At 45.3% G+C, this 26007-nt stretch overlaps 2 protein-coding genes and 2 long non-coding RNA genes across 7 annotated transcripts; all 4 read left to right on the top strand.

The window, feature by feature from the left end:
• The first annotated feature begins 309 nt into the window (after positions 1–309).
• Positions 310–4269, top strand: LOC140222713 (uncharacterized). Of its 3 annotated transcripts, none has more exons than XR_011898156.1 (4): positions 310–846; positions 2512–2600; positions 2704–2812; positions 3008–4045. It is a non-coding gene; the product is annotated as an uncharacterized lncRNA (long non-coding RNA). The 3 variants fall into 3 exon arrangements; XR_011898157.1 differs by adding an exon at positions 4135–4269 and having other exon boundaries at positions 317–846; positions 2704–3937; XR_011898155.1 differs by having other exon boundaries at positions 311–846; positions 2704–4045.
• A 1438-nt stretch (positions 4270–5707) lies between these two features.
• LOC117858491 (uncharacterized) lies at positions 5708–6826 on the top strand. The gene is made up of 2 exons (XR_004640975.2): positions 5708–6251; positions 6369–6826. It is a non-coding gene; the product is annotated as an uncharacterized lncRNA (long non-coding RNA).
• A 1346-nt stretch (positions 6827–8172) lies between these two features.
• On the top strand, positions 8173–12952 carry LOC117857787 (serine/threonine-protein kinase AFC3). The gene is made up of 12 exons (XM_034740643.2): positions 8173–8391; positions 8478–8568; positions 8941–8967; positions 9059–9212; positions 9294–9342; positions 9633–9747; positions 9865–9956; positions 10056–10203; positions 10676–10740; positions 10816–10913; positions 11508–11613; positions 12400–12952. Exons 1-12 carry the CDS (start codon positions 8314–8316, stop codon positions 12535–12537), a joined length of 1161 nt encoding a protein of 386 aa, XP_034596534.1. The 5' UTR covers positions 8173–8313; the 3' UTR covers positions 12538–12952.
• Positions 12953–15983: 3031 nt separating this feature from the next.
• Positions 15984–23210, top strand: LOC117859058 (aldehyde dehydrogenase family 2 member C4). Of its 2 annotated transcripts, none has more exons than XM_034742233.2 (7): positions 15984–16200; positions 21169–21311; positions 21413–22060; positions 22157–22294; positions 22372–22509; positions 22610–22671; positions 22758–23210. In XM_034742233.2, the coding sequence occupies exons 1-7, from the start codon at positions 16092–16094 to the stop codon at positions 23029–23031; spliced, it is 1512 nt and encodes a 503-aa protein (XP_034598124.1). In that variant the 5' UTR covers positions 15984–16091; the 3' UTR covers positions 23032–23210. The 2 variants fall into 2 exon arrangements, with proteins under 2 accessions (XP_034598124.1, XP_034598123.1); XM_034742232.2 differs by lacking the exon at positions 15984–16200 and adding an exon at positions 18129–18318.
• The last annotated feature ends 2797 nt before the right edge of the window (positions 23211–26007 follow it).

Below are 26007 nucleotides of genomic sequence, written 5' to 3' on the forward strand. Positions count from 1 at the left end.
TCCTTTCAGATTGTTGGTCCATCCACTGTCACCAAACAGCAATTCTGTCACAAATATGGTATTTGAAAATAGCATATGGAGAAATGCAAGAAAGTTGGTATCTCCCAGTGCAAAGACACTCTATGACACCTATTATCTCTTACAGCGCACCTCAGCCGATCGGCTGCACAGCTAAAAGAAAAAGAGCAGCAGCCGGAGCACATGTCCTTAACAAATTGAACGCTCCCTTCACCATTGTATTCCTGTTTTCCTGTTTCCTGCTAGGCTGCTGCAGCTGCAGCGCTACCGAGCACCCCGGTTCCTCCCCCCCCCCCCCCCCGGCTGCCCATCCACGCCGGCGCCGCCACCGGCTCCTCCACACCGCCGCGCCCCCTCTACAGCTCCACTCCGCCGCCCGGCCGCGGCTCCTCCGTCCGCCGCCACGCCGGCGCGCCCCCTGCAAGAACTGGGGCGTTGCCGCCAGTCGTACCTGGCCTCCTCCTCCTCATGCTCCTCGCCGTGGCACCGCCACCTGCGGCTTCCGCGGTGGGCTTGAACTGGGGCTCCGCGTTCTCTCACCCGCTCCCGGCGGCGCGGGTCGTGCAGGGCCTGCTCCTCCCCAACTCCGCCTCGCCGCCACCTCCTACGACGCGCTCGCGGGCACGGCGTCGCCGTCACTGTCGGGGTCCCGACACGCTGCTCCTCTTCTGTTCGCCGCCCCACCAGGGTCCGCCACGCCTCTTCCGTTCGCCGCCACGCCTCCTCCGTTCGCGGCCGCGCTGGTAGACGTCGACCTCTGGCCACTGCTGTGCCGGCCGCGCAGCTGCCAAGCTCGCCCCTACGGCGTCGTCGAGCGTACCGAAAACGGTAACCTCTTCCGCCTATCCGTACATCCCCAATAGTCGATCCGTTTTTGTAGTTGTTGAATGCATAGAGGATAGTGATTAGTGAATTTGGTAGTGAGATGATGACCGGCGGCCTGGGTTTGGCATCTGAATTTGGTGATTAGTGAATTTGCTCCTGTTCTCCATTAATCTCCTGCTCCTCTTTGAGGTGGTCACCATCTCACTACGAAAATGGCTAATTGATTGATCAGATTGGACGCGTCCACTAAAATAGCTTGATTCCTACTCCCTCCGTTCCAATTGTAGGTCGTTTTGGCTTTTGTAGGTGTATAGTTTTTTAAAGCAAAACGACCTACAATTTGGAATGGAGGGAGTATTTAAGTTTTCAAATATCCAGATGCAGTATTTGCTTTGTGTCACTGAATGCTGCTTTTCACTTGAGGGATTTTATCAATAGACTTCTCAAGTTTAATAAACAAGCGGAATGAATTTGGTAAAGAGAATAATAACTTAGCTTTATGTTCATGATAGCTTAATCTGGCGTGTTTGTGAATAGGAGGTTCCTGCATGTTTGTATTGGCAGTGTCCATAGGGCTGAGGTATTTAATTTATCATATCAATTAAGCTTCAAATGACCCAGACTAATTACTGTAACTGCTGATTACAATGTGAAAATGGAATACGACTACATTTATTGTTATGATTTTTTTAATAATCTTTGTAGACTATACATGAGTTTTGGTTCCATAATCCTCCTATTCCCCTAACTACATATGCAGCTGTAATTATCTCCAGTTTTAGGTTCCTAGATATGGTCGCCATCTTTTTTAATGTGTTTTCCATGGACTTAATACATATGGAGAAATCACAATACTGGGTGTTATTTTGCATTAGTCTAAAACCTAACAGCGCTAGCTGCTGCAGTAGGGCAACAGGCAGCCAAGAATATTACTTGCATTCGCCCTGATCAGGTACGCGGGCCATGTCATTGATCCTCATCTGAGCATATGATCCAAATCTGTGTGAACCACTAATGTCCTCCCCATCCTGCAGACAAATCTGAGTGTGGATCTATATCTGTGTATGTGCGTCACTTAGCTTGCTGTTATAGTAGTTTGTATAGATTTTCAGGAATGTGGTTCTTTCCTATACTTAAGACAGAAGGAACTGCTTACTGCATTTGGATTGGTACAGTCAAACTTCAACCAATGTATGCGCTGCTCAATTACAGCTATGTATTAAACATATCTGGAGAAAATTGATTGAAATTATCAGTCACAACCACCAATGTTTTTTGCTGCCTCATCTTGCTTGACATAAAGAAAAGAATATAATGGATTAGTGTTTTGGTGTGTTCTGTTTTATCGATTAGTTTTCCCGTGTACTTGCTGGCTGTAAGGCTGCGCAAAATGGAATTTGTTTGATTCCTGATGGTGGCTTCTTTTCCTTGCTGGGATGTCATGTAGGAGCTGAATTGTTCTTCCATATGTTTTAAAATTCTCGCTACAATTTCAGGGTATGTGTCACATGATGGGTTATTTCAATTATGTCTAAGAATGATGCAGTACACGTGACCTCATTTCATACTCACCTCTGATTTAGACTAATCGTGTGTTCATTTTGTCATGTTCACCTAACGATATCAATACTTTGTACAGCACTAATACTACCAATCTACGGAATGCAGGTAACATCAATTCTCTCATTCACTGCATTGAGCTCAGCTGCTGGTGTGTACTAATTCTTTTTCAAAAGGGCTTGCTCTTCTACAAAAAGGTATCTCCAACTCCCGTGTGGGAAAATATGAATGGAAGGATTGCTCATCTGGATTGACTTCCTGTCTTTTGCTTTTTGATTAATTTGAGCTTTGCAAATTCAGTTTTTTACAAGAGAACTACATTGGAGCAACTACATTGCTGGAGCTGTACGCACGTGCTCCTGAAGAATAGGCCAAGGAGCTCATCGCCCAACTTGCAGATTTCCAGGAGGTATGCACGGCCTCAAATATTTCTCATAGACTTTTTTACAAGTATAATGGACAGGTATTTGACACTTGAATCCCAACTCCCATCTATTGATGGCAGTTTCGATAGTTAGCTGGCAAGATTTTTTTTCATAATGTCCACAACTCTTTATACTTGATTTGGTTGATGAATCTGAATACAAGTTCATAATTTCTTCAGCATCCTCTTCATAACATCCTGCTACATGTAGATTCATTTTTTAAAGAATCAGGTAAGGCATAAGTGCCTTTTCTTTCAGAACTTCAGTTTCATGTCATTGGAAATGTTAGATTCCAAAAGGATGTGAGGTTGCTTGATTTCTCATAATTTGGCAGGCCTCAAATGCACACAATTTAGCAATTAAAGTGTTGGCCGTTGTTGTTCCATTCCATGTTTACGGGTTTTTTTTCCCCAGATATGCCACTGAAATTCTGAACTGGTTTCTGTTATGTCTTATCCAAAGCGTTTAGATGAAGCTCTGAACACTGAAACCTAGGAGTCCGCCTGTTCATGTTCACCAAACTTCTACTACATTTCCCATGGCCAGCGAAGAGTTAAACAGTTTGCGCAACAAATTTATATCTTCTGACTGATTTAATCCCACTGCTGTTCAGTTTAGACAATAGTGTTGTAGTATGGCAATACTGCTTTGATTCATTTGAATTAGTACTTTGAAATGCTTATGCTCTTGCAGGTTGGAGAATGCTTATGGGCCCTCCGCCAATGTAACCTGCATGCTCAGAGTAGGATGCTCCATGCTGCTGTTAGATAAATCCCGAATTAGCCAAATAATTAGCACAGGCTCATGGCTGCTATTTTTGCCAATAACTACTGCATGCATGGCTTCAGAGTCTGTTTAACAATCTCCTAGGTGTAGGATGTCCCTACAGTTTCCTGTCAAAATACAAAAGATGCAGAAAATAGCACCAAAACATCAGCTCTGTTCTGATATTATACCACTTATAAAACTGACTGCATGTCAGTATGCTTTGGTGATGACTATCTCTAAAATAATTATCTGAACTATTTAACTTGTTTTCTCTGTTCTTGTACAACAGTGACCTCGATGGGATAAAGAAAGACCATATTGATTAATATGCAGTTTTCAAGGTACTGTAAATATTCTATACGTTATCACTATTCCATGATGTAATGAATGGAGAAGCTGGGAGGTAGTTTTGTCAAGCTCGTTAAACATGTTTAACATTTTTCCAGGAACAGACCGTAATTGATAGTTATAACTTGCTTTGTGGGCATTCATGATTTATACATACTAACAACCGTGACATCTCTTTGATCCCCTCAAGGCCTCAAATGTGCATCCAAGCATTGTTCTCCAAACGGGAGTGAAGCATGTGTGTGGGTGAAGATTACTATATGAAGAGTTCTCTGAAACTTGTCATTTGTACCACTGCACCCCCCCCCCCCTCCCTCCCCCCCCCCCCCCCCCCCCCCCCCCCCCCCCCCCCCCCAAATTGCAATTTAGTATGTTTTAGTATGTACTGATTCACACAACTCAGAAGGGTTGGGCAATATGATGCTTTTCAAGAAAGTGGTACTAGGCAGCCCACCCAATAAAAGAGGAAATGTACTCAAGTCTGTTGCGTATCAGAACTGTATAATTTTGATTTTTTTTACTAACTGTTTCTGTGATTTAATAGGCATAGCTGCTGAAATTAAGTTCCAATATGCTGAGGTATAAGAGATAGTATGGTGTTCTGATTTCTTATAGTTTTCGGAAAAGTTCATCAGCATTGTGCTTGACTCATGGACTATCTTGTAGTATTACATGTTCATACTTTTATTGCATAATATTTCATCTCTGAACTTGGTGGAAGTGCATTTCGTGTATTTATGGCGTTCTTTGCTTATTAATATGCTCCTCTTGTGCCAATATATATCGCTTCTCTGAAGAATCACTTTGGCGCATTGTTCTAACTGCATCAGGTGGCGATTTTAGGCAAGTTCATTTCCATATGTGTTAATTGTACTTCTGTGAACATATGACTTGGATTTTAAACATCAAATATTATGATTGACATCTCATAAATTTTTGGAAAACAAACGTGTGGTTGTATTTAACTGAACTTTCACACAACACATAAATATTGGATCTGAATGTACTTTACTGAATTTCCACATGACTCATGAAGCAAATATTATGTACCTCTAAAAATTGTGCAAAGGTTTTGGTTTTCAACATTTTTTTTTGCCTGTAGCAACGTACGGGTATGAACTTAGTAGTTGATATAGATGAAGCAACGAAAAAGTAGGATGACTGATGATGTAAGGAGCATGGCCTAAATAATCTGGCATATAATTAACGCCTGGTGCATTCCTTCAGCACCTGCAACTTTTGCCCAGTACAGAGTAGGAAATATGGCAAAACCCTTCAGTAAGAAATGATGCCCTGAAAGTGGAATGTTTATACCAAACAAAGTAGGAGACGCATGCGCACTCATTACATTTCTTGTGATAAACCACGCCCATCAGAATTTCCTGTGTAAGTGTGCATGTATATATGAGCATGTCATGTATTATTTCAGAAAAAAAATGGATGTTCTACGGCAGCATGCATTCAAAGACCCGGATCGGACCGGCCACACCATCGGCGAAATACAGTAGTAGCGTAGTACATATAGGGGTGGTAAAAAAATCTAACAATTTTAATTTTGAAAGATTGAGCTTAGTAAGAACAGAACTGATCGTGAGTTTTAAAGGCCATGATCCATTACCCGCCTCGGTCCTTTCAGCAGCGCCGGCCAGCTGCCGACCCTGACGACGAATAGCTCTTGCAAGCATGCATGAATGCATGATGCAGACTCGCAGAGCCCGAAACAATGGACCGCGTCCACGTACAACGTCGTGTCGTCCCTCCCGACTCCCGCCAAGTTTGACATGCGCACGCTCGACCCGGCCCCGCCCGGCCGGCCGCCCCGTGGATCGGTGGACGGATGGGGTTGGCCGCTGCACTCATCAGATGCTCGCCCCCGCCGGCCTACATGGACTCGTCGTCGACCACGAGCCACCAAAGCTAGGCCGAGTCTACCGGCCGGGCGGTGCATGCCATGGCCATCGCCGGCCGGCGGCTCTCAGGGTATAAATACATGCGCACACCGCTGCCTCCTTCTATTGTCACTTACACTGAGAGAGCTGTCCATCTCGATCGGTTCAGTAGTCAGCAGGCACATCCACCGTACCTGACATTGTACCGCAGCCGATCGACCAGCCGAGACCATCAAGCTCCTCATCACCAGCCACTTCATCGCTTGGGCACGTACACGCACGATGAGTTCCCTGGCGGCGAGGCTCACCCTGCTGGCGTACCTGCTGCTCGCCACGCTGCTGCACCCCTGCCTCTGCCACGCCGCAACGCCGGCGGCCGCTCGCTCCGGCGCCGGCGGCGCCAACTGGAGAATGGATCGTGAGTACCTGCTGCTGTTGCCTGACTCTTCTTTGGAGATTGATCATCAGCCAACTAATGATGCTAATGCCACCTTATTAATTACTGATTGCTTGTTTCGATCGGATGGTGATGCAGCAAAGGCGATCGACCAAGGGGTCGCCTACGTCCTCATGCTCCTCGCGCTCTTCGTCACCTACATCGTGCACTGAATTGAATTGAACAGCGCTTACAGCACACAAGCCTAAGTAATTAGTTTCTTCATATTCATTGGTCACATGATACGCAGGGTCGACGTCCGATCCTCCTAGAGCTCAAAGCAGGAGAGAGGCTTCTAAAGTTGGTACTACTAGATAGCGTCTTGATTTCTGTTCGCCGGCTATCAGCTGCTCGACGAGCAGAGCAGTTTGGCCGCCGGGGCCGGGCAGATCATTTCTTTTCTTTTTCTTTTTCTTTTTTACTTTGATGTGATGATGATTCGACTTGCTGTAGTAAGTTGCAGTCTAGTATTCATCCATCATGTGCTGTAAATGGTTCGTTATTAAGTGGAGTTCATGTCAATAAGGAATAATGATAACATAAATTCCATTTTTCTACGCAAACAAATTGTACTGTCATGAGGTGGGCCTTTTATGCTTCTACCGTGAGGCGCACGATTTTGTGTACCGTATAGTCTTTCAAATCTTTCTCCTTCTGATATTCTTTCCGTATCAAAATATTTTATCATTGTTAATTTTTCCTTGCAACATTTGACTATTCGTTTATTAAACAAATTTATTCAAATATAAAGAAGATAAAGATAAGTTATGTTTAAAATACCTCTTATAATAAAATAAACCACAAATGAATTAAATGATACTTACATAATTTTTTTTATTAATAAGATGAATGATAAAATATCATGACAAAAGTTAATGATGATAAATAAATCGGTACGAAAGTAGTACTACTTTTAGCACTACTGGCTTATGTCGCACGTATATACCGCACTCTATTATTGATGACTCATGAGTGGCATCATTTCCACGCACATATCGTTTGCGACTAACCCTGTAACCCATATCAATTTGGCTATCCGGGCCACACTCAAGTTAATGTAAGCAATGGAGAGAGAAAAAATTAATTATCCATGTAATTACTCCCTCCATCCCATAAAATGCAATTCTAGCATTTTAAAGAAAATTTATAAAAAAGTGCAATCCTAAAAATTAGATCTAACTATCTTCCTAATTAAGTGGTCAGATTTGATTTACATGCCAAAACTTACTACATGTAGCAGATAAATGAGGGTATAGGAGTCTTTTCACACCACCACTAATCTGTTTGGGGAAAATTAGAATTGCACTTTTCATAGGACAAAGGGAGTACAGATTTGTGTGTACGACGATGGAACTTGATGCTAGCTGTTTGCACCTAGATGGCATTTTAGTGCGCTAACAAAGCACAGCACAGGAGACTTCCAACTAAAAATTAGTCCAATGTTTCGATACTAGTTAGGACAGATAAATATAAGCTAATTGCAAAACTAATTGCATAAGTCACAACTAATTGATGAGTATAATCCATTGATCATAATCCATCCATGTTTAGCACATGTTGTGCTACAGTAAACATGAGCTAATCATGATCTAATTAGGATCAATGGTTCCACTCATCAATTAGATGTGCCTTATGCAATTAATTTTACAATTAACTCACGTTTAATCCTAAGTGACATCAAACATTGAACTAGTCGGGGCTCCAAACAGGGCCTGACTTCACCGCCATAGCACTAAACACTGCAACGGCCTAGTGCGCTGTGAGTCGTGACGGTGGCACGCACGGTTGAAACAAAAATGGCCTGAGCCCAAAGCCAGCTTGAGCCCAGACGGCCCTCAAATGGCTCGAGCTCAGGCCCGTCTACCACTGATTGCCGCCCCTCACTTCCATCTGGGCCCCAGCCCGCCACGCCTCGCCGCCCCAACCTGCACACCTCCTCGGCTCGCCGCCATTAGCGCGCCCCGACCTCGCCTCTCTCCATCTAGGGTTTCTCTCCCTCTCTCCCCTCCCCCCACCTGTCATCCCCATCGACTCGGAGCTTGCCATGGAGTCATCGCGGTCTCGGAAGCGAACGCGCCAAGCGTATGACGACCACGCCGCGCCGCCGCCGGAGCGGGAAGTGGTGGGGCCCGCCCTGCTCGTGTGTGCTCCCGGATTTACGGGGTTTGGGGGTGTGCTGATGCAGATTCGGCCACGCTGTGGACGCAGGTACCGAGGGGCGGCGCGTCGCCGCCATGGAGAGAGGACGACCGCGACGGCCACTACGTCTTCGATCTCGGCGAGAACTTGACCCGCCGATGTAAGCACCCAACTCTTAGCTCTCTATTTGGGATCCTTTAGCCCTCGTGCACGGACAACGTTTTTTTGTTATTTGGTTTTATCTGTTTTTTTATTGGCCTGAAATCGTGCTAGGAAACTGGTAGTCTACTTTTAGGCTTTCTGTTGTCGTGGCATGAATTTTTGCCCGATAATTTGGGCTGATAGATTCTATGTGTTAAATCGTTACTGGGTTCCCATTTTGATCTTTTAAGTTTTTGTGAGTTTAGTAGTAACTTTATGCATGGATGCAGTTTGCTTAGTTCTCAGTATATTTCTGGACTTGGATTAGTTGGTACTTTAAATACTGTAGGGTTTGGCTATGTTTATTGATAGTCTGCTTATGAATATGCAGATAAAATTTTGAGCAAAATGGGAGAAGGTTCGGGTTTTCTGCAAACTGTCGCCTCCTCTTCTGCTGGGTATCTTCACTATTATTCTAATGAAGAGCGCTGCGAGTTGGATTTTCGTAGGTACTTTTGGGCGTGTTTTGGAATGCTGGGACCGTGAAACACGTGAATATGTTGCCATAAAAGTTGTTCGGAGCATCCGCAAGTACCGTGATGCCGCAATGATTGAGATAGATGTGCTCAACCGCCTTGCAGAAAATGAGAAATACAGATCGCTGTGAGTGTCTCTGTAAACTTTATTACTTAAAAGTATAACCTTTTTCTGTTTCTGACATGACAGTTCCTCTTCAATTGCCAGCTGTGTCCAAATTCAGAGATGGTTTGACTATCGTAATCATATATGCATTGTAAGTTCTAGCTTTTTGTCAATTATCCTGTAGTTTTAAAAATCAGTTACCATTTCTGACATTGCATCTCATTTCTGGCAATGTCTTGTTTGTTGATAATATTTATCTTATTGGCCCACTCAATACCCTATGTATGAAATGAGAGACTCATCTATACAAATTATGATAATGCAGCTGTAGTAAGATTTGCTTGACTGCAGATCTTTTTTGTTCTTTGCTCATGAAGGTTCCCTGATATGGTCAGAAATCAAAAATATTCTTTATTCAATGGATATCAATGGTTTTGTCAGGTTTTTGAGAAGCTTGGGCCAAGCTTGTATGATTTTCTAAAGCGAAATAGATATCAACCTTTCCCTGTGGAACTTGTGCGGGAGTTTGGACGGCAACTGTTGGAATCTGTAGCATGTGTGTTAGTTATTGCTTGATTCTGTGTATTAATTATTAGCTAATTTGGCACTGCAGCTTCATTTTCTATTGCTCCAAAGGGGCAGTGTTGACCATCTTTCTTTCTTTCTGAAACAGATATGCATGAGTTGCGGCTTATCCACACCGATCTGAAGCCAGAAAACATACTTCTTGTATCTTCTGAGTTTATAAAAGTTCCAAGTTCAAAGGTGCCTATTCTCAACCAGTTCTTTAGTGATCATCTGCTATTTTGTTCATAGGCATACTGTATTAGCAGTTTTCTTGAATGATTGCTTGGGGTTGTACAGAAGAGTTCGCAAGATGAGATGCATTTCAAGTGCTTGCCAAAGTCCAGTGCCATAAAGCTGATAGATTTTGGTAGTACCGCCTTTGATAATCAGGAACATAACTCGATTGTTTCTACGAGGCATTACAGGGCACCTGAAATAATCTTAGGTAAATTGGTTATTCTTAAAGGTTTGATTCTATTTTATCTTGTTTGAGGTATGAACTATCACTCAAAGTGAATTTTTTTTTGAGAGCACTCAAAGTGAATATTTCTGTGCTCTTAAATATGCTCCAATAGAATAAAGCACATGCCATTCAAAATCATAGCAAAGTCCTGGTGCATCCTAATTCATACTCTGATTTACTTTGGAATGGCACAATTGATAACAGATTGACAGAAAAAGTTGGTGCTTCTTCTTCTTCAATGTTTTCTGAACATATTTAGTTTTACAGTTGATGATTGAGTGTCACTGTATTGACGAAACTGATTGGACTGAACTCTATGCTTATGTGCAAAATATGAATAAGACTTGTTCTCCTGTTCCATAGTTGTTATGCTGGCTATCATGCTAGTTGCTAATGGTTCTTCTTCAGTTATTTCAATCGTTAATTCTGATGATGTTGAATATTTCTATTGCAGGCCTAGGCTGGAGTTTTCCATGTGATATTTGGAGTGTTGGCTGTATTCTTGTTGAGCTATGCTCCGTTAGATCGCTTCTCACACTTTTATTTTTTCAGCATTAGTGATGGATGTTTTCCTAACGTTATCAAGCTTTTTAGGGGGAAGCATTGTTTCAAACACATGAGAATCTGGAACACCTAGCAATGATGGAGAGGGTTTTGGGACCTATACCAGAGCATATGATACGGAAAGCAAGGTGCCTTACTATCTTAATTTGTTGATTATTTTCAGTTTCGAATTGAATAGATGTGTGTTCAATTCAGCTTGTGAGAGGCAAACTATCTTTATTTGCTCCATGTTCGAGTTTTTTCGTTGGGTGGGGTGGGGGGGCGGGGGGGGGGGGGGGGGGGGGGGGGGAAGGTGCGCATTCGATTCTGCCTGTAGAGTTGAACCAAGTTTATTTGTTTCTAATCCTGTTACACTTCATAGTATTTGATCAATAGCAGAGTATCAGTTGTACCTAACTGGCATATGATTTATTTTAGTTTGTTTATTGCCACTTGATTTTCAAAGCTCATAGCTTCTTTTATGGCCACTAGTAATAATAGCTTGTGCCCCTTTTCTATTTCTTTGTTCTTGATTACTTATGCAAGTGCGTGTATCTCTGCTACATGTATTGCCTGCATGTTATGCTGAATTTGTGAATGCTAGAATTTCATTGAAACTCTTGTGTACAGAAGGTGCAGCCACATGATATTCCTATGGTGTTAGCTTGCAATCTATTTGTTTTTCTCCTTCTATTTTTCAAAAGTCATACATTGTGCTTACTTAAGTCACCCGGAATGTGCAGTTCATCTGCTCAGAAATATTTTAGGAGAGCGACACGTTTAAATTGGCCTGAAGGGGCTGTTTCAAGAGAGAGCATCAGAGCTGTGAGAAAACTGGATCGCCTAAAGGTTTCCCTCAATTTTGCTATTTTGGCTATGCTTTTCTATCAACTATTCATGCTTCTTGATTCAGAAACTTTAATATTATCTTGTTCCCTAGATTTCAAGGGTAACTGGAGGGTTTGGTTAAGGTTAGAAGTTAGGGTTTGCTATTAGGTACTCCCTCCGTTTCAAATTCTAGGTCGTTTTGGCATTTCTAGATACATAGTTTTTGCTATGTATCTAGACATAACGTATATCTAGGTGTATAGCAAAAGCTATGAATCTAGAAAAATCCAAACCGACCTACAATTTGGAACGGAGGGAGTAGCAAGTAGTTATTAGGTATACTGTTTGCTATTCCTGCTAGTAACTTTTTGGCATTTATGAACTTTCTTTTGGAAGGCACAAAATTTACTTAATATGAACCTTTTCTTTTGGAAGACACCAAAATTACTTAATAACACGTCATAAAACAGGCTTAGAGTGGACAATCTGCAACCAAGTCAAACATACAATCAGATTGGTTTTTTGCACTGCAAATAGGGAACATAGATGTGAGGTTTTTGTTTCAATTGAATTGCTAGTCTATCTTCAGATTCCTATTATATAGAATAATACTCCCTCCGTTTAGGTGCATAGCAAAATCTATATATCTAGCCAAAACGACCTACATTTTGAAACGGAGGGAGTAGTTGCTACTAGCTTCATACATGGACTAAGGAAATGTCGAATGTAACTCAACATGAGTACAAAGCTATGAAAATATGAGGTGTTTCAACTTCAAAATCCTGAACTTATGGACCGCAACTTCAGGACCTGGTATCAAGGAACGCTGACCATTCAAGGGCAGTGCTGGCAGACTTGCTACAAGGTCTATTACGATTTGAGCCATCGGAGCGTCTCACTGCCCAAGAAGCTCTGGACCATCCATTCTTCAGAAACCCGACATAACTTGTTGAAGAGGCTTGAGTTGCCTCATGTAACATTGTACTCCAAGAAGGTGGTCAGGAGAAAGCAGGCAAAGCCGTCCGTCACTGAAGGCATCTTGCTCCTCTGTACCATAAAATTGATGTAATGTACACTAGCATTTTTCCTAGGGAGCTCTAGTGCGCCAGATGGTGCTTGTACGTTGTTAACTGGGACGCTCTGCGAGTTTGCGTCCCAATATCCCCATGCCCTAATATCACGGTGGTGTTGAAAACGAGTATCAAGGGCACCCGTACAGTATATGTTTTGTGCTACGCCTGGGTGGCCTGTGCAGCGGTTGAGCCTATGCGAAATCTGTTGAAACCATGTATGATAATGTGTCTCTGACCGTGCTGCTGAAAGTTCCTCAGAATGAATGACATGTTATGTTTCTGATTTATTGCTTCTCAACTGCATGGTGTGAGGTCGAGGCGTGGGAAACGTTTAAACGTGACATTGGTTGTCAGCATCTTGTTCCTGGAACCTGTGCAGCCGCTGTGCTGCTGAGCGGCCGGGACGGACTCGAACAGGCTTCGGTGCTTGCCGTCGTGCTCGTACCTTGAGGGTCGGCGGCGGCCACCGTGCGTGGAGCCGTGGACTCGCCGGGCTGCTCGCGACGTGAGGGCGGGCCAGTCGTTACGGGAATACGAGCAGCAATGTTAAGTACACGATCACTTGTACCAGGGAGGAGCGTACGTGGTCGACCGGATGGCACTGCGGGTACATTGGTTAGCTGGGATGTCGCTGCGAATCCGTTGCGTACCCGGATCCTCACGTCAATGATTCGAACAAACAAGCATATGCATGACACATGCATCCGCCTAGAGAGCTTTGTAGCCTTGCTCGTGTTCCCTGGCCAGGAGAGGGACACATCGTCGACGCCATGTCGCCATTATGCAACGCAACCGTCGATCGACACCGTCAGCTAGCTGACGGTGCCTCGCCGCCAATCACCTGCGCCGTCGAGGAAACCGTTGCCATCCCCCCGTTTCGTTTCGACACGGTTACACTGTTGCTGCTGGTGACCGGCGCGGCACGGCCACACACCCGTGGAAGCTTCGACGGATGTCGTCGTAGATGCTCGCGACGGCTGGCCGGCCACTGCCGCTCTCGGCGGTCGTCGTGGCATCGCCGGGCGTCGTCTGTATGCGCGCACTCTCCGGCCGGCGCGGGTGCTTGGTGCGTATGGACGCGTGCTGTTCCATTCCATGTATGTGTGCTATCGGTAGCTGGCGACGTTGTCGGTGCGTGGTTGCCCCCGGCAGCTCCAGGTCAAGAACTGGCCGTCAGCATATCTTGACTTTTATACACACACGTGTGCCGAACCGACCTTGTTAGGCCCTTGTTTACTTCTCTCCAAACTCCCAACTTTGACACTATGCAAAAAGAAGATTCCCCATCACATCAAACTTGCAGTACATGCATGGAGTACTAAATGTAGACGAAATCAAAAACTAATTGCACAGTTTTATTGTACTTTGCGAGACGAATTTTTTAAGCCTAATTATTCAATATTTGGACAATAATTCACAAATACAAACGAAACGCTACAGTTGCGCATTTATAGCAAAATGTCAATTTTGCCACTCCCAAATTAGGAAGTAAACAAGGCTGGTTTCAGAGCTTTGCCATTCGTGTGAAAAGCCGCTGGACTGTTCCAGTTTTGAAGCGCAACATGAGGCGGCATTTCAAGGATATGATATCATACACAGTGAATATATTATTGTACTATTATATACATACATAAACAGCAAAAAGCTTATTGATGTCGTCTTTCCTCCAAATAGTTTATGCCATGGTTACGTACGCGCCGTGTGCCACTTGTGAGTACCACTCGATCTATTTAGTGTGATGACTGATCGATGAAAGATTGAGAGCGCCGCAGCATCCGCTTATTTCAACGGGGCCTAGACTTTGAGATGAGTACATATTTAATTAATTGGACCCTTAATGACGATGCGACCGGATCAAAAAGCAACCTTGTTGGCTGTTGATGGGAAGAGATGTTAGAAAACTAGACAATTTCAGTACTAATTTAATCCAAAAAATACTATGACATCAAATATGCGTAAGAGTTTAGGTGATCTAAGCTTTAGAAACATGTAGACAGTACTAATCAGTGTTGAAATTAGGAAATGAAGTGTAACAGAAGTATACCTGGCGCCGTTCATAGTTTCTGTTGATGTAGTTGTTCCTCTCGATGTAGTAGATGTCATCCAATGAACAGTCGTGTCTCTTCTGGACACTTCCTAAAAACCTGATGGCCGCCCTTCACTCGAAGCAGATGATCTCGTAGACGGTTCGGTTCCGGAGGCCTGCTCTCCCTACTCCTGTGCTTGCAGAAACAGGGACGGGAAAACTTGATGTGGCAGCGAATTTCCGCTTAATGGACGGGAAACTTGATGTGGCAGTGAACTTATTCTCACAAGCAGAAGCTTCTCTTCTGGACGCTCCCTAAAAACCTGATGGTCACCCTTCACTCGAAGCAAATGATGATGATCTCGTAGTCAGGAAGTAACTCTCGTAACCCTACAGACACCAGCTTTAAACTCCAGAAACTCCTCTCCATTAGAAGCCACTAGAATTAATTACCTTGAGTAGCAAAACTCCTCATGCATGCATGCATGCATGGCACGGCAGCAGCGCTGCTCCGCTCCGCACGCACGCCATGCCACGCCACTCCTCGGCTCGGTGGCGGCGCGCGCTTGTGGCTCGCCTTCACCATTTTCCCAACTTCTAAATATAAGCAAATATATTTCACGTATATAAGTTGAGTTAACATTCAGTCAAATTTTCATGTGGTACTACACACAACCTTAGAATTATTTGATTTAATTAGATAAAATATTGGACTTGATTAAATCCAACAAGAGCATCAGATTTACTGGAGGTCGCCGTTGTGCAGCTGCGTGTCACGTTCTTCTAGTTGAGACGTGACCTAGGAGCGTATAGAAGAATATGCTCTGCATACATCATCACTAGCTAGGAAATCAACGCCGCAAAAAGAAATTTTGAAATACAAATCTATTGATATAAGTTTCATATACCAAACATACATATAATTTGACCAACTAATGGTTGAAATTTATAAACCTCAATATTTTTCAAATTCTATTACAAACGAACGTATACCACGAGACTAAAAACCTCAGGTCCCATTTCAAAGTTTACTTGTTGGAAAGTTTTGTTTAGGTGAAGTTCCACAGCCACACAGATGGCCCATAAGTTACCGGGAACGACTTTCGACATCTAGTAGAGTTAACGAAGATTAAATAAGAAAAGTAAAGAAAAAACAGAAAAGAAAAAGATGAAGAAAGGAGGGAGCAGACGCAGTTCCGCAGACGAATGTGCCGCCGTCCGATGCCGCCCTTTGGCCAGCCGTCCTGCCATCCCCCGCCGTCCACTTTAAAAAGCCCTGCCTGCAAGCCGCCGTGCATCCATCATCACCTCCATCTATCCTCCTCTTCCTTTCTCCCGCGTCCACGCGCACACGACACTACACATCTCCCTCCATCCCTGCGTCTGCGGCGGGCGGCGCCATGGCGGCTGCGAACGGGAGCGGCGGCGACAAGGGGTTCGAGGTGCCCAAGGTGGAGGTCAGGTTCACCAAGCTCTTCATCAACGGCCAATTCGTCGACGCCGTCTCCGGTACGTACGCCCAATCGGCCCCACACCCCCCCTCTCCCTTCGTCCACTCCAGCTCTCCGTTCTTCCTGCCTGTTTGTTGACCTACTGAATCAACGGCGATGGCGCGCATGGACGCGTCGCCGGCGAGGTTCGCCGCTGCAGAGTTTGTTTGGGGGTCGGAGCCGGGGAAGAAACCCGGCCCGTGCTCCAATCCAGACCACGGCGTTCTCTAATGGCACCCCCATATGATTACACTTATGATTGTCCCACCCCCATATAGACTACAGAGTACAAATGTTTTCATGAATTTAAATATTTTGGAAAGCATTCGTTAAAAAATTTCTGGGGGTACAAACCCGTCTTCAAAAACTGTGTGGACAAGTGGCTGTGAGTGGAGCAGAGGGTGGCCACATCGAGGAAGTACGAGACAAGCCTGCCTCGCTAGCTTCGTCCTTGGACTAGTCGCGGGTGAGATCTCGAAGCACTGCACTGACAAGCCAAGATCGACTCTTGACAAAGATTGACCGGTTGCAGTAACCAAGTAGGAGCTGGTAAACTCTCTCTCTGCAAAATTCTTTTGCAACGTACAAGCCCATGCACACTTCACCCGCACAAAAAAAAAAAAAGCTTGCTCGGTTGCAAACGGTAGGCGCAACCTGCAGAGTCCCGATACTTTGTGGTGGGTCAAAGCTACTGTTTCAGTTTGGTGCACGGCCACGGCTTGCTGCTAGGTCCTTCGGGTACCGTATACTTGCAGGTAATTTGGCACCTAATAAAGGAAGCAGACGCAATTGACCTTCTAGGTTCCAACCCTCGTCGTCGGGGCGCAACTTTGTGGATTACTACTGGATTACATATAATCTTGAAAAATTAGGGAGTAGAAGAGGGGGTTGCGTTGGACCTGGACACTGAATTCCTCTGTTCTTACAAGGGCCACGTGCACCACGGTTACGCTTATTAAAACAAAGTGCGAGGTGGATGGACAGTGCTAATCTCGCCATCACGACAGGCACAAACAAAAACAAAGCTGAGCAGCATTAATCTACATCACTTGGATGTAGATTATTGACAGCTACAACCACTTAGTAATATGTAAGTAGAAAATTACAAAAAACATCGTCTCGTAAAACCATTTCGTTGCGAATACTCGGAAGGAAAACACCTTACCGCACACAACCTCCATGCGATGGGACGATGGTGACAAGCTAACCAACTGCTGAGCTGCGCGTACATACCCGCCAACGGAGGCAGCAATCGCCGGCATTTTTCTGGTGCTGGCCTTTGGCTCATTGCTCGTTCGCTACCTCGCCCGGCCCGGATGACTCATCTTCCAACCATTGCCCATCGCTTGTCTTCGTACGGCTACATGTCTTTGTGCCAGCATAGTGTATTTTGTATTGTACCGATGGGAGTCATGCATGGACTGTGACTCTGGCGAATTTGTATCTTGTCAATCCAATCGCTTCAATAATGTGAGTCGGGCTAGTCCATGCAATGGTTGCTGGCGACGCGCGCGCCACGGAGCGTCCGGCGACCCGGCACGGCCGGCGGAGTGGCCTTGCAGATTGTAGAAGCTTCAGCTCCGGCCCGGCCGATGCACATGTAGATGGTCGGTGACCTTTGCCTCGGCGGCCGTCGCGGCCTAGCTCGCCGGGCGCCGTCACCGCCTGCCGCTTTCCCTCTCCGTGTGTAACGTGCTGTCGCTGCCTGCGTGGTGGTGGTGACGTTGATGTGTCGCGGCGTGGCCGGCAGCGGCAGCGCCGTGCTCGCGCCCGCCCGCCCGTCCAATCTCCGGCTCCCGGTCAGTTAATTTGCCCGGGCGTCAGCGCGACGACCTTTTTGCGCATACTCACACATGCATCGGATCTCTTGTAATTAATTAACAAGGAAAGGAAAACCAATGGCTACGGCGCTCGACTCCCCTTTAAAAAGGCCTCGGGGAGCGAGCGTCCTCCGTCCCTCCACGCTCTCTCCTCTCCTCTCTCGCGGCCACACCCACACCTCTCGCTCTGAACGTCTGCGGCGCCATGGCGGGCGCGACGAACGGGAGCGGCGGCGGCAAGGGGTTCGAGGTGCCCAGGGTGGAGGTCAGGTTCAACAAACTCTTCATCAACGGCAACTTCGTCGACGCCGTCTCCGGTACGCGCCCATCCATCCATACGTATATGGCGTCCCGTGTTTCCCTTGCCGTCTCTAGCTCTCAACGTTCTCGCGCCGCCCATGGACGCGTTCCCGGTTAGGCCTCATTAGCAGAGGCTCACAAGTCAGAGCCAGCAAGGATCTATCGAGGAGAGAAACGATGACCTGCTTGCTTGCTTGCTTGCTTCATGGGGGGATCCGATCCGATTACACTTGAATTTGTTTTCTTTTTGTCACACTCATCTCAATCTCATCGAGCTAGACCATCCATCTTTCTGCAAGCTGCACCTGCATCAGTGCATGAATACTACTACAGCGATAGGGAATATACATTTAATTTGTCTTCAACGTACAGGAGATCGAGAACGCACGCGCCATAATTCGATTGCGATGTAGGAGTAGTATTGGAAATATATACGTGCACCAGAATGATAGCGACTGCAAACGCTCTTGAAAGTTATGCTTGCCTATTGGTTCTAAAGAATACCGTTTGTTTCTGCAAATCAAATAAAGCTACATGCCCACAATCTGCACATGCACAAAAAGGCGCTACCAGTCCTTCATCAGATATAGCACATACCTTCGTTCTCCCATGCTTAGCCCATGTTTAGCACGAAACCATGCTCAAAATGGTACCCCAAGTAGCTGCAGACTTACACTTGCAGTAGTATGTCAGAATCTCGAGAGTTTTCAGTTTCAGAATTCATCGAAATTGGCTTACACATAACACATGTACGCGCATGCATCTTTTCAAAGTTTACAAAGGGGGCGCACCCTGATTACATACGAAGACCGACCAGGACGTGCTTGCCAACTAGAATCTGTTTGGTATCCCGATCGATCAACATTCAACAACATGCCCACCGGTGCCTCCACTGGGTTCTAATCATAGGGACATGGCTGTCAGTCCACAAAAGCAGAGCGAGGCACAAGTTACTTTGAACGTGGAGCACTACAAGTGATTATCACTAATTCACTACCACCTTTTTGAAACGAAATTTTTTTTTTGAAACGAAATTATTACTACCACCTAGTTTATAAGTTTTTGAAACGAAATTATTACTACCACCTTTTTGAAACGAAAAAAATATTTTTTTGAAACGAAAAAAATATTTTTTTTGAAATGAAATTATTACTACGGCCTTCCAAATCGAGCCCGGCCGGCCCAGATCCACCGCCGTGTCTGTTCACTGTCTCGTGTCAGGAGATAATGTTCATCGCTTGTCTTCATCCCCGTGCAAAAAGGTCTCGTGACGGGAATCGAGGAGTGGGACTGCACTAGCTACTCGGCATTACTTGCTTGCTATGATTATTTAACTTGTCTTTTGTCCTTCCATGAGTCGTAGTAAGGCTGTAACGTCAACGTCCTGCTTTTCTTAACTGCAACTAGCTGAATAAGCGATGATGCTTTTGTCAAGGGGGTGTTCGGTTCTTTAATCCGCGGACTAAACTTCCTGTCATTCAATTAGATGTTAATTAGAAGTATTAAATATAGACTAATTATAAAACCAATTGTATAGATGAAGTTAATTTACGAGATGAATCTACTAAGCCTAATTAGTCCGTGATTTGACAATGTGATGCTACAGTAAACATGGGCTAATCATGAATTAATTAGGCTTAATAAATTTGCCTCGCAAATTAACCTCAATCCGTATAATTAGTTTTATAATTAACTCATGTTTAGTCCTCCTAATTAACCTTCGAAGATTCGATGTGACATGAACTAGACTTTAGCTCAACGATCCAAACACCCGTAAAGCTGCAGAAAATAGGCCTGCTAATGGGTTGAAACCCGCCCCAAACCCACCCCAACCCACAATAAATTAACTCATTCACCCACCCCACCCGGCTCCATAATTCTATTGTGTAAACCTAACCCAACCCGCCCTACAAATTGATATAACCCATAGGTTTGGTACATGAACCTATAAGTTTATACAAACCTCATGTTCACACCTCAAAAGTTTAGGAAAATTGTCTAAAATTTGTTGCAGATAAATTAGTTTGATAGTCCGCTACTTTGTGCAAAGTAGTGCGGTTAGACTTATATGTAGACCCTGCGTCAAGAGTTGGACCCTAAAACTAAAACCTCGCGTTCACACTTTAAAATTTTAGAAAAATTGACCCAAATTTGTTGCAGATGAATTAGTTTGACAGTCTGCTACTTTGTGCAAAGCAGTGCGGCTAGATTTATATGTGGGCCCCACATCAAGAGTCGGACCCTGAAATTAAAATCTCGCGTTCACACCTTAAAATTTTGGAGAAATTGACCAAAATTTGTTGCAAATGAATTAGTTTGACAGTCCGCTACTTTGTGCAAAGCAGGGCGGCTGGACTTATATGTGGGCCCCGCGTCAAGAGTCAGACCCTAAAATTAAAACCTCGCGTTCACACTTTAAAATTTTTGAGAAATTGACTGAAATTTGTTGCAAATGAATTATTTTGATAGTCCGCTACTTTGTGCAAAGCAGTGCGGCTGGACTTATATCATAACCCCACGTCAAGAGTCGAAATGTGAAAGTTAAACCTATGAGTTAAACCTGTACAAATTCAAACAAAAAACCACTTTCAACCCACCCAACCCACATTTCTGATATACCCAACCCGTCCCAACCCATTAGATATTCAAACACACCTCACGTCACAACCCGCCCTGTAAAACCCATTTCAACCGCCCACTAGCAGGCCTAGCAGAAAACACCGCGTCTCAAAGTTCAAACAGTTTGGCTTCGTCCAATTTGTGAGAGCTTTTCAAGTAACACCAGCACTCATGGCCCTGAAGTGGTCTTCAAAATTTGATCTGATGGAAAAGAGAAAGTAACGGGTCGCTGAACTCTCTTTCTGCAGGCAAGACGTTCGAGACCCGGGACCCGCGCACCGGCGAGGTCATCGCCAACATCGCCGAGGGCGACAAGGCCGACGTCGACCTCGCCGTGAAGGCCGCTCGGGAGGCCTTCGACAATGGGCCCTGGCCCAGGATGACGGGCTATGTAAGAAGAACGAAGCTTTTGGATTTGGGCCCAACCCCAACTGAGTTCGAATGACGTGCATCTTTGTTTCGCGCCTATATGTGTTGCTTGATCGTGTGCAGGAGCGGGGCCGGATCCTGCACAAGTTCGCAGACCTGATCGATCAGCACGTGGAGGAGCTGGCGATGCTGGACACGGTGGACGCCGGCAAGCTCTTCCTCGTCGGCAAGGTACGGGACATCCCCGGCGCGGCGCACCTGCTGCGCTACTACGCCGGCGCCGCCGACAAGATCCACGGCGAGACGCTCAAGATGGCGCAGCGGATGCACGGGTACACGCTCAAGGAGCCCGTCGGCGTCGTCGGCCACATCGTGCCCTGGAACTACCCCACCACCATGTTCTTCTTCAAGGTCAGCCCGGCCCTCGCCGCGGGGTGCGCCGTCGTCGTCAAGCCCGCCGAGCAGACGCCGCTCTCCGCGCTCTTCTACGCGCACCTCGCCAAGGAGGCAGGGGTCCCCGACGGCGTCCTCAACGTCGTGACCGGGTTCGGGCCCACCGCCGGTGCCGCCGTCGCATCGCACATGGACGTCGACAAGCTCAGCTTCACCGGGTCCACGGAGGTCGGTCGCCTCGTCATGAAGGCGGCCGCCGAAAGCAATCTCAAGTCAGTGTCCCTCGAGCTGGGCGGCAAGTCTCCGATCGTCGTCTTCGATGACGCCGACCTCGACATGGCCGTGAACCTCGTCAACTTTGCTACATACACCAACAAGGTATGCTACAATGCTCACTATGTGTTCTTAATCGCCTGCTGATCATTTCGGATCATCTAGTTTGGACAGAGTTCTTAATCACCTGCAATGTCACAGGGCGAGATCTGTGTCGCCGGCACGCGCATCTACGTGCAGGAAGGGATCTACGACGCGTTCGTGAAGAAGGCGGCCGAGCTCGCCAAGAAATCGGTGGTCGGAGACCCGTTCAATCCTCGTGTCAACCAAGGCCCTCAGGTATGAGCATCAGTGATTCAGTCTGCAGAGAATGCACAGCCCTTGCTGCAACGACCAACTGTGGAATTGCAATGCAGGTTGACAAGGACCAGTATGAGAAGGTTCTCAAGTACATTGATATCGGGAAGCGGGAAGGTGCCACGCTGGTCACTGGAGGGAAGCCCTGTGGCGACAAGGGGTACTACATTGAGCCCACCATCTTCACGGACGTCAAGGTCAGTGCTCAACGTGAACAGCATATTTTGTTTTCGTGACCATGAACAAAAAAGTAAAAGGAAGGACTGAATTTTCTTAACAAAAAAAATGCTAATGCAGGATGGCATGGCGATCGCACAAGATGAAATCTTTGGGCCGGTGATGGCGCTCATGAAATTCAAGTATGGCTCATTGGCTCTTCCCTGAACAATTTTCATTCTGGCAGCTCAAACTGGAAGTCTGAAACAGCTGCACTGTAATATTGCAGGACCGTTGAGGAGGTCATTCAGAAAGCAAACAACACTCGGTATGGCCTGGCCGCTGGCATCGTGACCAAGAACATTGACATCGCAAACACGGTGTCGCGATCGATCCGTGCAGGCGCCATCTGGATCAACTGCTACTTTGCCTTCGACCCCGATGCGCCATTTGGTGGGTACAAGATGAGCGGGTTCGGAAAGGACATGGGCATGGACGGCCTTGAGAAGTATCTCCAGACGAAGACCGTGGTCACACCCCTATATAACACACCCTGGCTCTGATCTCATTCTTTTCCAAGACAATTGAACAGCACAAGGGGGGAAAAGAAGAAACATGTCTTATACAGATAAAAGAAGAGCGTGGGTTGTTTGTAGCTCTGTACCTGCATGGATTGATGATGTACAATGTAGCATGGACTTGTTCCAGAACAATAAAGACATGTTTGGAACTGTTGGTTGAATTGGCTGGTGTCTAATCTGTTCAGGGAAAGAATATGTTTTATGATTTTACTGACAACCATCGACTTCCATGGGAACCTTTCTAGGACTATTAATCGTACTGTAGGAATATATGGCAACGTTTTTAAAATCAGTTCAGATATGATAAGGAATAATCGAAAATAAATAAATGAATGTCTTTGAGGAGCAAATTGCTTGAAAAGTACAACCACTGCTCTGATCTCATCCTATGAGAAATTGAACAAACTAGGAAGAAATGAAGAAAAAACATGTCTTATACAGATCAAAAGGTTCAGTAATTTGTTCCTGGTTGGATTTGATGTCAATGCATCATGGACATGTTCAAGAACAATGAAGACACATGTTTCGGCTACGTCAGCTGTTGTCTACTCTGTTCAAGAACATGTTTCAGTATTTAACTGACAACCATTGACGTTGTGTGGATTCTTTACTGTTAATCGCACTAGTGAATAATGTTGCTTAGTCCTATGGATCATTTACTATATGCTAAATGTTAGAGAAATGGGCTTAAGGCCTATTAGACAATTAAATTAAAAGACCCACAATAATAGGTGGTAGCTACACCTTGAAAGTTGAAAGTTGAGAGGATCTCTAACCAACTTATACGGTGGAGTCTGCTACACCTAGTAAAAAATTGGTTGAGGGATGGAAGGATGCCACACGCGCACTCACTCGCCGAGCCGCGCGGCGGTCGCGCTGAGCACGTGATGTGTGGGCTGGGCTGAGCTTGGTCTAGTTTTGCAGTAATTGACGAAGGTTTTCTGGTGCGTATAAGAACGACACTTCTTCTCTGTGTCTTCTGGGACGAAGGTTTTCTGAGCGGCACTTCTCTATCTTCTGGGAGGAGAACATTCCACCAGAGCTTCTCCACTGCTGCGTTGTGTTTTGCTGTCCCCGTTCCGGCGATCTGTGTGCATGGATTTCGCTAGAAGAGCAGGCCTCTGCACCTGAGGAGTAGAAGGGCGATCAAGTTTTTGGGGAGCGCTATCTTGTGCGACTGCTCGTTCCTGTCATCTACTACTACTTCTCGGCGACGCATCTGCACTGCATCAATTCTACACGGTCTTAACCTCTGATCGACTACATCGAACAAGCTCGACTAACGATGTCGTGTAACGGCGCATTCAGTTCCTCTGGAACTGGCCCCGCCTCAGGGTATTTTCTAATGAACTTCCTAGTGGATTGTTTGTTTTTTGTTATTTCCACTGTATGCTTTATGTTCATCGCTACAAATACAAGTGTTTATACTCCTGCTTATGTCATCGTTTGTGTCATGTTTTATTCTCTATTTCGGATTAAAATAAACTGTAAAATGCCTCTAATTCCAACAATAAAGACGCATAGGCGTCACTGAAAGTGAACATGGAATGAGCGTCTTTTCACCGGCAATTTGCTTGAAACAATGGAAGTCACCATTATGCTACTTTAATCGGGATGTCCCATCGGAGATGATTCTTTCTGATGTTTTGCTTGACGGCAAGGGGTCTTGGATAGCTTACAACTACAACTTATCGGCACGTCCTTAGTCATATTTCGTCATTGGCCAAAGACATGTAAGTTATAATAACAAGAGGCAAATCAACAAAGTCTCTGAACTCTGGTTGCTCCCAGTATCGCAGAGATTTGACCATACACCTATCATATCATAGATTGCTCTTTCTACTGCACAAACAGTATACAATTGCTGATACGTTGTCGTGGCTAGGCTCGTAGCAGCCTCCCGGCTCCGATTGCACCCAAAGTCAAACTCTGATTACGCGCTGGAGGTAGACGAAACTGAAGCCATAAAGCAACCACACAGCTCTCATGAATCATGGTCTCCATACTGCAGTGTCTGATCTGCATTACTTAAGGGCGCAACTAGCTTTCAACTAGATTAAACTAATTGCTTGTGAACTTATCCAAGAATTTGGAATATTCTTAGACTGTTCATCAGACAGGTGCTACTTGGGTTTAATAATTGAAATCAGGCAGGCTTGACTGTAAGGACCAATATTCAACGAACCCAAAAGCAGGCGACAGTTCAGTTGACCGGAGATAACGAAAATTATGACTGTCTTATTCAGTGATGCCAACTGATCGGTCGGTGATGGAAATTTTAATTTTTTTTAGTACAATAGGTGGGGGTTGTGGAATCTCATATGCTGTCGCCAGCTTGCAGCGATTGGTGAAGTTTCTTAAGCACATTTGGTTGTGACTTGTGAGGGTACCAAGGAAAAATGGTTTGCATTTTCAGACTTGTAGTACGGACTTGTGAACTTCAGCTGGCTTCAGCTGGTTTCGTATAATGTAATCTCTAGGTTGTTTTCTAAACATGTTATGACTCCATTTGCTCTTGTTTCATTAGCTTTTATTTTTTTTCAGACTTAGTGGTACCGTAGGATGTGTTTTCAAATTTTTTTAGGCAGCTGGTATTACATTTTCTCTGGAGGGATCTGCTTTTTGACCTACTCAGTTGTGTGACATGCGGTGCATTCCCTCGTCGAAAAGAAAATGGTAAACCTTTTCAAAAAAAAGAAAAGAAAAGAAAATGGGAAACAATAGTGTGATGCATGGCATGATACGCAAACTACATATTGGTCTATGATTTTGCATCTCTACAAAATGGTGATAATTCTTGACCCAGCGGAATCTATACTAACTGGTCAGTGGTGAAAACTTCGGAACCAAGCTACATGTTTCCAATCCGGCAAGCAAGTGATCTCTTTCTCTTTTCTCTGGATTCTCCGAAGGGACAGAGATGGGTGAAGGCGGAGCGAGGCAGAGCTTTGTCAGAAG

This window comes from Setaria viridis, chromosome 5 (assembly GCF_005286985.2).
Source record: "Setaria viridis chromosome 5, Setaria_viridis_v4.0, whole genome shotgun sequence".
Lineage (NCBI taxonomy): Eukaryota > Viridiplantae > Streptophyta > Magnoliopsida > Poales > Poaceae > Setaria > Setaria viridis.

What these genes read in the sequence shown, in the direction of transcription:
- LOC117857787 (XM_034740643.2), top strand. Translation starts at nt 8,314, where the DNA reads ATGGAGTCATCGCGGTCTCGGAAGCGAACGCGCCAAGCGTATGACGAC. An exon ending in CGAGAACTTGACCCGCCGAT is followed by an intron (nt 8,569 to 8,940) that starts GTAAGCACCCAA and finishes ATGAATATGCAG; the next exon opens with ATAAAATTTTGAGCAAAATG. An exon ending in ACTGTTGGAATCTGTAGCAT is followed by an intron (nt 9,748 to 9,864) that starts GTGTGTTAGTTA and finishes TTTCTGAAACAG; the next exon opens with ATATGCATGAGTTGCGGCTT.
- LOC117859058 (XM_034742232.2), top strand. Translation starts at nt 18,207, where the DNA reads ATGGCGGGCGCGACGAACGGGAGCGGCGGCGGCAAGGGGTTCGAGGTG. An exon ending in CTTCGTCGACGCCGTCTCCG is followed by an intron (nt 18,319 to 21,168) that starts GTACGCGCCCAT and finishes CTCTTTCTGCAG; the next exon opens with GCAAGACGTTCGAGACCCGG. An exon ending in GTGTCAACCAAGGCCCTCAG is followed by an intron (nt 22,295 to 22,371) that starts GTATGAGCATCA and finishes ATTGCAATGCAG; the next exon opens with GTTGACAAGGACCAGTATGA.